Source organism: Suricata suricatta, chromosome 7, assembly GCF_006229205.1.
Source record: "Suricata suricatta isolate VVHF042 chromosome 7, meerkat_22Aug2017_6uvM2_HiC, whole genome shotgun sequence".
Taxonomy (NCBI): Eukaryota; Metazoa; Chordata; class Mammalia; order Carnivora; family Herpestidae; genus Suricata; species Suricata suricatta.
The window spans coordinates 40877811-40886464 of NC_043706.1; the positions used below are offsets into that span (position 1 = coordinate 40877811).

The window sequence follows — 8654 nt, forward strand, 5'->3', positions numbered from 1 at the left end:
CCTCCGGGAGACGTGTGGGTCTGCTCCTCCTGTCCCTGTTCTACAACCCCGGTGTGCGCTGGGGCGCTGAGGAAGGCCTTGGGAGCGTCTGGAGTTCACCCACAGAGGGAGGGTTTGAGAGGAAAGCCAGAGGGATAGAAGAGCCCCTTGAAGATCTCAGGGTCCCTGGAAGTAACTGGTTGTTGGTGTCTGTCTGTCTCTGGCTGGGAACTGGCTGTACCTGGGAATTGCCTGCCACCAGCTCCCCTTCTTAAACTGCTGGGTCTCTTATCTCCCAAGCTAGCTACAGGAGCAGTTTTTATCTCCTGGGTGTGTGTGTGTGAGAGAGAGAGAGAAAGAGAGAGAGACAGAGAGAGGCAGGCTTATCAGAATGGGGCCCATTACTCCCACAGCAAGGCCTGGGGGGTTCTCTCCCCAGATGCCCTGTGCCACTTTCTTCATTCTGGACCCTCCCCAGGGGGCACCCATGGACAAGGCCTGTGGCCGGAGCCTGATCTAGGACCACTTCCCCTGGACTGCCCAGGCCCCCTCTGCTCTGACCCTTCTGCTGGCAAGACTGGGCATCTGGTGAGTGCCAGCCCTACCCCAGGGGCCCAGGCTCTTGCCCTAAACAGCAGACCTGGCTCCAGAGCTGGGCCTGCGCATGGGGAATGTGCCAGCACATGCCTGCCTGGCTTTCTGTGCCATCCAAAGGGAAAGCCGCCTGATCTGGTGCCAGGGCGCCTGCCCTGCACGAGAGTGGGAAGCGGGCGGGGGAATCCTGACAGGGTGGGCCGGGAGCTTTGGGACAACATGGTCAGTCAGGCCTGTGCCCCTGCTCCCCTACTCTTCCTTTCAAGTGTGCTCTCTGAAAGGGGAAGAGGACAGGGGCCTTGGGAGTGCGTCAGAGAGGAACTGAAGGGGGATGGGGCGGCCCTGGGGCCAGGACTAGGCATCGGGGGAGGGGCCAGCATGGTTGTGGGAAGGGCTGTGTCCCCACATGCATGGTGAAGTATTTTCCTAGAAAACTGGCCAGGAACTAGGAAGCCCCTGGGCAGTAGCTGGAAAGGAAGGCTCAAGTGCAACCAGCAGAGAGGCTGGAGTCCGGGGTGCCTCCAGCAGGCTTCAGGCCCACCTCCAGGGCCCACTCTTGCCATGAGTGCTGGGGCTTTTCCAGAGGGTGTGAAGGTCAGACCCGCAAAGAGGGACCTGGTGCGGGGGAGGCATCTCTGGCCTGACTTCTGTCCTCTACCCTGTGGCTCTTGCTGTTGCGGCTGCTGCATATCGGTTTGTTTCGCACCCTCCCTCCTCCCCTCTCCTCGCCCTCTTTGCTTTGACTCCTGCTTCCCTCCTCCGGTCCCTCCTTCCATTATCATTGTTGTCGCTGTCCCTGGCTGCTCTCATCCTCTTCCCTGCCTTCTTTGCTAGTCTCTCCCTGCCTCGCCCTCATACTTCCTCCTCCTCCTCCTCCCCCTTGTCCTCCTCCTCCTCCTCTTCTCCTGCTCACCACTCTCCCGTTGCCCAGCTTACAAACTGCTTCAGCTGCTGGATAAAAATAGAGCGGTGGCCAGGCCGGGAGCCAGGTAGAGCCCAAGCAGGCAGGGGGCCCGACAGGACTGGGCAGAGGGGTCAGACTGAGCCATCCTCAGGGGGCAGGGCCAGGAGGGGGTCCCCCGGGACTCCTCAGCTCGCTTGCTCTGTGAGCCCTGCCTGCCGACTACCCCACGAGTCTAAAGAGGCCTATGGGAAGCAGGGCCAAGATATGGCCTCACACTGCCTCTGCCCCCAGCAAGCGCCAGAGGGAAGGAGCTGTCAGCCAGGCCCAAGTGAGAACACGGTCACCATGACAACCGGTCACCAGCCTCAGGACAGGTACTGGGGGACCTGGGCTGGGGATCCAGGGGAGCGGAAGTGGGTCTCCAGGGGGGCTGGGTGTGGTGTCCCTTGGAATTTGGGATTTCCACTGCTGACTGGCCTTCCAGCAAAGTAGCTATGAGTCAGGCCTGCATGAGGGGTGGGGGCCATGCCTGTCCTAGCCAGGGTGCCTGTGGGGAGGGCCAGGATGAGGGGAGGCGGCAGCTCCTCCTTGGCCTCTCAGTGTTTCCACTGTTGCTCTCCAGCCAGCCAGCAAGCTTCCAGTTCCTCCTCCCATCCCTCTGGGGAAATAATTGGCGGCACCCCTAGTTCCAGAGCACATCTGGAAGAACTGCCCTGGCCCTGGCCCCTGCCTTAGATGACCCTGGCTCACCCTGGTCCTTGAGCTGACCTTCCTCTCATTTCCCCACCTCTGGAGCCTAATAAGCTCCTTGAAGTTAGACCCACAACGGTGATCATACATACGTGTTTGCGGGGGAAAGGCTGTAGCATGGTTTAAACCCTCCAAGGAGTCTAGGACCCAAGAAATTTGACGGAGCCATGCCTGTGGTCCAAAACTCCTTCAGTCCAGGCCCCCCAACCCTATCCCCTCTCTGCTGCCAATCCGGTCTCCCTCATGTGCCAGAGGTCACAGCACTAGGCCGCGTCTGGCTGTGGGACCTCGGGTACTTAGCTTAATCTCTCTGGGACTGTTCCAACCTGTAAAATTGAGGTGAGATTTATTTGACTGGGAGGGAATTTAAGGAGTCAGGGCCAGGCTGGTTCCCTCCCTGTCTCCTCCCTTCCCAGGCTGCCTGTCCTATCAGGCTCACCATCGGTGGCAGTTTTGCGAACCCCTCTCCCATTTCCATGTATTGGTGCCCTCCCCGAGCCCCGCTCTGACCATCTATTCCGGGCAGCCATGACTGGGCGCCTCTCCCTGCATCCGGGACCTCTGAATCAAGCCCTTAGCTGTGTTCTTCACGGTCCGGGGTACAATCAGGGACTTGGGTTGCTACAGTTGCGAAGGCCAGGCCTCCCCACGTGGGGCGCTTACCCAGGCCTTTCCTGTGTGAGGCTGGGCCCCACACTCTAGCCAGACCTGTTTCTCCCTGCCTTGGGCTTTGTCCCTGCCATCTCGGTGAAGAAAGCAGGCGTAGGCTGTGGAGAGGGTGTGACACACATCTGGAGACCACACGAGGAGGGTCCAGGGCTGCCTGGGGAAGAGGCTAGCTGCCCCAGACAGGCCTTGAAGTGTGGGGCTTGGGGCAATGCCCTGGCCAAAGCTGGGGTGGCACTTATTTACTCTTTGAGGTGTCCAGTGGCCCGGTACTTCCTGGCCTACGCTGTGTGGTGTGACCTACAAAGCTAGTTTTGTCTGGGCCAGGGAAAACAGCTTCTTTGCTTCCCAGCCACCCCAAGGCACCCCACCCTCCTGTCCCACTAAGTCCAGAATGATCTGGGAGTTTCTTGACCTCAGAATCCTCTTTGGGGAGCCACACAGTCCCTCCCTACCCAGACAGCATAATCACTTCCAGCCTGCCCAGTGGGGGTGGAAGAAACTTGCTGTTTGCTTTCTCCTGCACCCGCCCGCCCCAGCCTTTAGCAGGATTTCCAAAACCACCTCCGGATGTGTGGGTCACACTGGTTCCCAAGCCTGCAGGGTGCCCCGAGTCTTTGGGGCTGAGAACCAAGGTCCTGTTAGCCATGCCTTTCAGTCCTGTGTCCCTGATCCCATTCTCCCTGTGGACTTGTCTGTGCCCTTTTCCCTATCCTAGAATACTTTTCCTTTCACATAACCCCATAGGTGGACTCGCACACATGGGTCCAGATGGCTGTGCCCTGGGACAGCTGGAGACACTGAAGGTTGGGGAAGGAGGAGCTCTTAGGTTTGATTTGGGAAAGAGGGTGGGATAGTGGGTCGCTAGGCCCCTCTCTCCTCTCCCATCCTCAGGTACAAAGCCGTTTGGCTTATCTTCTTCATGCTGGGTCTGGGGACGCTGCTTCCGTGGAATTTTTTCATGACGGCCACTAGGGTGAGATTGGGGGTACTGGGCTCCGGGGGTGGGGAGGCATGTCCACTGGGCATGTAGGGCCTGGATCTGTACTTGGGGGCCCCGGGAGAGAAGTCTCATCACTTCTCTCTGCAACCCCCACAGTATTTCACAAACCGCCTGGACGAGACCCAGAATATGTCCTTGGTCACTGCTGAAAACAGCAAGGACACCCAGCCCTCAGCCACCCCCACAGTACCCTCCCCAGAGCGGAATTATCTCAGTGCCCTCTTCAACAATGTCATGACCTTATGTGCCATGCTGCCCCTGCTGTTTTTCACCTGCCTTAACTCTTTCCTGCATCAGAGGTAAATGTCCAGGCCCCTGGCCTGACCCCTCGCCTCCTCGTATTCTCTCTGGGCTGAGCCCCCAGCCTCACCGCTCCTCCCCCTGCTGTCTTGGCTTAGGATCCCCCAGTCTGTTAGGATCCTGGGCAGCCTGGTAGCCATCCTGTTGGTGTTCCTGGTCACTGCTATCTTGGTAAAGGTGCATCTGGATGCCGTGCCCTTCTTCGTCATCACCATGATCAAGATCATGCTCATTAACTGTAAGCAGGGCTGGGAGCAGGCTTGGGGCAGAGATCTTCCTGGATCCCCACCCCCACCCCCACGTATCTTTCAGAACCACAGTCAGCCAGGAATGAGCCCATTTCTCCTGCTGGAGGAAATGGATGCCATGGGTAGTCAAGATTCAAGAGGCCTAAGCAGCCACAGACCAGGGCTGGGAGTAGGGGCCGAGAGGGCCATTCGGGGTTGAGACTCATTGGGACCTCTGTTCCTACGGGCCCCCGGCCACCTCCAGCGGAAGCAAGTCCTACCCTGTTCCCCCTCCCCTGCTGATCCCCACCTTGTGCCCCTAGCATTCGGTGCCATCCTGCAGGGCAGCCTGTTTGGTCTGGCTGGCCTCCTGCCCACCAGCTACACTGCCCCCATCATGAGTGGCCAGGGCCTGGCCGGCTTCTTCGCCTCACTAGCCATGATCTGTGCCATCGCCAGTAAGTCTTGCCTACCCTCTGCCTATTGGTCTAATTACCTGGGGGAAAGGGACAGCGGCAGGGCGGGTCTCTGATCTCTGCACACCCTCTACCCAGGTGGCTCAGAGCTGTCAGAAAGTGCCTTTGGCTATTTTATCACAGCCTGTGTGGTTATTGTTTTGGCCATCATGTGTTACCTGGGCCTGCCTCGACTGGTAAGCACATGGAGAGAGCCAGATTTGGGGTCTAAGGGGGGGACTCCGGGGTTATTGGGGGAGGTGGAAATTCTGGAGCTTCTACCATTGAACCCGCCTCCACTGTCTTCCTCTCTTGGTAGGAATTCTATCGTTACTACCAGCAGCTCAAGCTTGAAGGGCCTGGAGAACAGGAGACCAAGTTGGATCTCATTAGTAAAGGTCAGAATGGCCCAAAGAAGCTGGGGTGGAGGGTGGCCTGCCCGGCGGCATGGACATAGAGGGCAAGAATGAGTATATTGTGTTTGCTGGCAGTAACAAGCCAGAGGCCAGACGGACCAGGTCTGGGATGAGAGGAACAACGGAAAATAAAAACTGGGAAAAATGAAGTTGGAGGGGAGGGGAGATTCTGGATGACCTTGAACGTCTGAAGGCAATGGGAAGCAATTTCGGTTTCTTGTAATATGACCTGAGGCTCCTGGGCTGGGTCAGGACCCCCAGACCCATGCTGTGGGCTTGACCGGAGGTCTGGGCTAGGTGGTAGGGTGTGGCTGTGCCCTGGGTAAGGAGTGTCCACCCCCAGCTAACCCCAGCCCTCTTGTATCATCTCCTTCTGTTCTGTCCCACCTACATCCTGATGCTTCCACAACCTGTCACCCCCCAGGAGAGGACCCAAAAGCAAACAAAGAGGAGTCCAGAGTTGCAGCCCCCAAGTCTGAGTCCACCAACCAAGGCCACTCGATCCGAGCCATCCTCAGAAACGTATGTGGGGCATGGGCGTTTTGTCCTCTGCCCCTTACCCTCATTCTCTCCTCCTTTTGCCCCGCCTGACCTGCGTACTGTCCATCCGCTCCCTTTCCCACCCGAGACTGGCCACTCTCCTGGATTCGCCTGTGTGTGTTTGTGTGTCAGGGGGTGGGGATTCTGGGTCCTTCAATGCACAAGACCACGAAGACACGGGCCTGGGTCCCTTTCCTCCAGATCCTAGTCCCGGCTCTCTCCGTCTGCTTCATCTTCACGGTCACCATTGGGATGTTTCCCGCTGTGACTGCTGAGGTCCAGTCCAGCATTGCGGGCAACAGTGCCTGGGGTGAGGACACCGTGGCTTCCCAGGATGGGGACTGATAGGAGCTAGAGCAAGATTGGGAGTGGGGGAGGGGGATCCTAGGCCACCATCTCCCTGTCTAGACTCTCCAGCCCCATTCAGAGGGCTGGAAACATCTCTTTTTACAGCTGGGGAAACTGAGCCCCAGTGAGGGGCTTAGTTGCTAAATCTGGCTCTCTGGACCTAATAACCATCCCTGCATCTACTTTTCCTCTTCCAGGAGACTACTTCATTCCTGTGTCTTGTTTCTTGACTTTCAATGTCTTTGACTGGCTGGGCCGGAGCCTCACGGCTATATTTACATGGGTAAGTGGTAGAAGGGGGCACCCAGCCCTGTGAGAGGGAAGATCCCAGCCTGAGACCCAGAAAGGGAACCAAGATATAGTGTGGTGGTAAGGAGACCATGCTCTCTTATCTTTTTTAAACCAAGACATTGTGTATAGTTTTACAGGTCTTAAGCATTCAGCTTAGTGAATACACACACACACACACACACATACACACACACACACCCTACAGGTCAACACATAGAACATTCCCAGCACTCCAGAAGGCTCAACCGTGGCCCCTCCCAATCACTCTGCCCTAAGGGTGACCAGATTCAGTCCAGATCCTGAGGGGCCTCCAGCGGAGGCTGTGGGCCAGCCCGGGCTGAGGCACCACCGCTCCTCCGCAGCCCGGGAAGGACAGCCACTGGCTGCCGAGCCTGGTGCTGGCCCGGATATTGTTTGTGCCCCTGCTGCTGCTCTGCAATGTCCAGCCCCGCCGGTACCTGGCTGTGGTCTTTGAGCACGACGCCTGGTTCATCCTCTTCATGGCAGCCTTCGCCTTCTCCAATGGCTACCTCGCCAGTCTCTGCATGTGCTTCGGGCCCAAGTGAGTGGGGACCTCGGTGGCATCAGACAGGGTCTAGAGCTGCAGCAGTGGATGCTCAGTGGAGGGAGAGAGGCAACAGGAGACTCCCTGGTCCTAGAGGGGCACGTAAGGCACGTAGGTGAAGGGGTAGTGATGGGGGGGCGGTAGGGCACCTAGGTGGAGATGCAGGTCGGTGAGAGACAGCCACCAGTACACAGTCCCCCAAGAGGGAAAAGCCACATTGGGGGTGGGAAAGTAGGATGCATGTCAGCAGAATTCTGTGCTCAGGCAAGTTTCCCCACCCCAGATGCTCAGGTGGGGCTGGGGTGGGGGCCGTTCTAAGGAAGCCTTGCTTTCCTGGTTCTAGGAAAGTGAAGCCGGCCGAGGCAGAGACAGCCGGGGCCATCATGGCCTTCTTTCTGTCACTGGGCCTGGCACTGGGGGCTGTCTTCTCCTTCCTGTGCCGGTCAATTGTGTGACCATGGATGGATAGAAGAACTGCAGTGGCCACCTGCTTCTGGCCCCTTTCTTCTCCTTCAGGGACAGGCAGGGGCATGGAGGTTTTCTCTTCTAGCTAGCCAGCTTCTTCTTTCTCACGGCCTGTTCTGGGCCCAGGTGTCCAGGCCCCGAGGAAGGAGCCTCTGTGGATGGACAGTGGGGATATTATGAGCCTGAGGGTCAGAATCAAGGGAGGGGATGCAGTCTCTGCATCTGCTCAAGGGCGCCCCTCACCACCTTGGCTCTGACTGATCCTTGTGTGAGCAGGGCAGCAGAGGTTCCTAGGCTCAGTGTGTGTGTGTGTGCGTGCGTGCGCACACGCGCTCTCCTGCCTGTGGGGGTGTGTGTGTGTGTCTGTTCATCTGCCTATAACCAGGGGTGGCTAGGGGGCAGGACTATCTGTTCTAAAGTCCAATTTGATATTTCCATCCCCCTTCTCCCATGTGCCTCCTCCCTTTACATCTCCATATTCCTCCCCTCCTCCCCCTGCCTTGTTGTTACCCATCACGCACCCTGTACAGTTGCCATTTTATGCCTTTTTTTATATTCAACAGAAACCAGGTGCCTTTAGAGGCTCTCTGATAAAATAAAACTTTTTTTTTCTCCATGCCTCCTTGTGTCCTCCAGCCGCAGCTTCATGCCCTAGAGAGGGCAGCAGGATGGCAGCCGGAATCTGGGGGATGAGCACGACCCAGCTGAGCCTCGCCAGCCAGCGCTGGGCTGGGGTGGGTCCAAAGGGCGGGGGAGCAGTTAGTCCTCTTAGCCTCTGAGAGGCTGCAGTGCCCCCTGCTGGGGCCACAGAGAAGGGACAAGTGTGGAGCTGGGACATCCAGGCTTCCGGCTGAGACTGAGAAAGGCCATTTTTCTTTGCTGCTTAATTCCTTCTTTCATAGGACTGGGGATAGAATCAGTGTGTCACTTTTTTTTTTTTTTTTGGTCTTCACTGCCACCTTTTCCACCTGTCCTCATCCCTCAGCCACAGGAATGAACCTGCAAAACAGGTTAGCTCTCCTCCCCTGACTGCCCTCCCACACTTCCAGGCAAGAAGAGGCGCAGCCCGAAGGTTCTCCCCATCTGGCACTCTGCTCTGACACCAAAGCTAAGTCTTCCTGGGGAACAAGAGGCCTGTATGTCCTTGCATT

At 57.6% G+C, this 8654-nt stretch overlaps 1 protein-coding gene across 2 annotated transcripts; it reads left to right on the forward strand.

The window, feature by feature from the left end:
* The first annotated feature begins 457 nt into the window (after positions 1 to 457).
* On the forward strand, positions 458 to 8122 carry SLC29A1 (solute carrier family 29 member 1 (Augustine blood group)). Of its 2 annotated transcripts, none has more exons than XM_029944856.1 (13): positions 458 to 567; positions 1769 to 1851; positions 3788 to 3869; positions 3993 to 4195; positions 4295 to 4434; positions 4747 to 4881; positions 4978 to 5075; positions 5198 to 5276; positions 5719 to 5816; positions 6036 to 6144; positions 6380 to 6465; positions 6836 to 7035; positions 7382 to 8122. In XM_029944856.1, the coding sequence occupies exons 2-13, from the start codon at positions 1823 to 1825 to the stop codon at positions 7491 to 7493; spliced, it is 1371 nt and encodes a 456-aa protein (XP_029800716.1). In that variant the 5' UTR covers positions 458 to 567; positions 1769 to 1822; the 3' UTR covers positions 7494 to 8122. The 2 variants fall into 2 exon arrangements, with proteins under 2 accessions (XP_029800716.1, XP_029800717.1); XM_029944857.1 differs by lacking the exon at positions 458 to 567 and adding an exon at positions 1033 to 1167.
* Positions 8123 to 8654: the final 532 nt, after the last annotated feature.

Excerpts from the sequence above, each read along its gene's own strand:
- SLC29A1 (XM_029944857.1), top strand. The coding sequence starts at position 1,135 with ATGAGTGCTGGGGCTTTTCCAGAGGGTGTGAAG. Across the intron at positions 4,435-4,746 it reads CAAGATCATGCTCATTAACT|CATTCGGTGCCATCCTGCAG; the intron begins GTAAGCAGGGCT and ends TTGTGCCCCTAG. Across the intron at positions 6,145-6,379 it reads TGCGGGCAACAGTGCCTGGG|GAGACTACTTCATTCCTGTG; the intron begins GTGAGGACACCG and ends TTCCTCTTCCAG.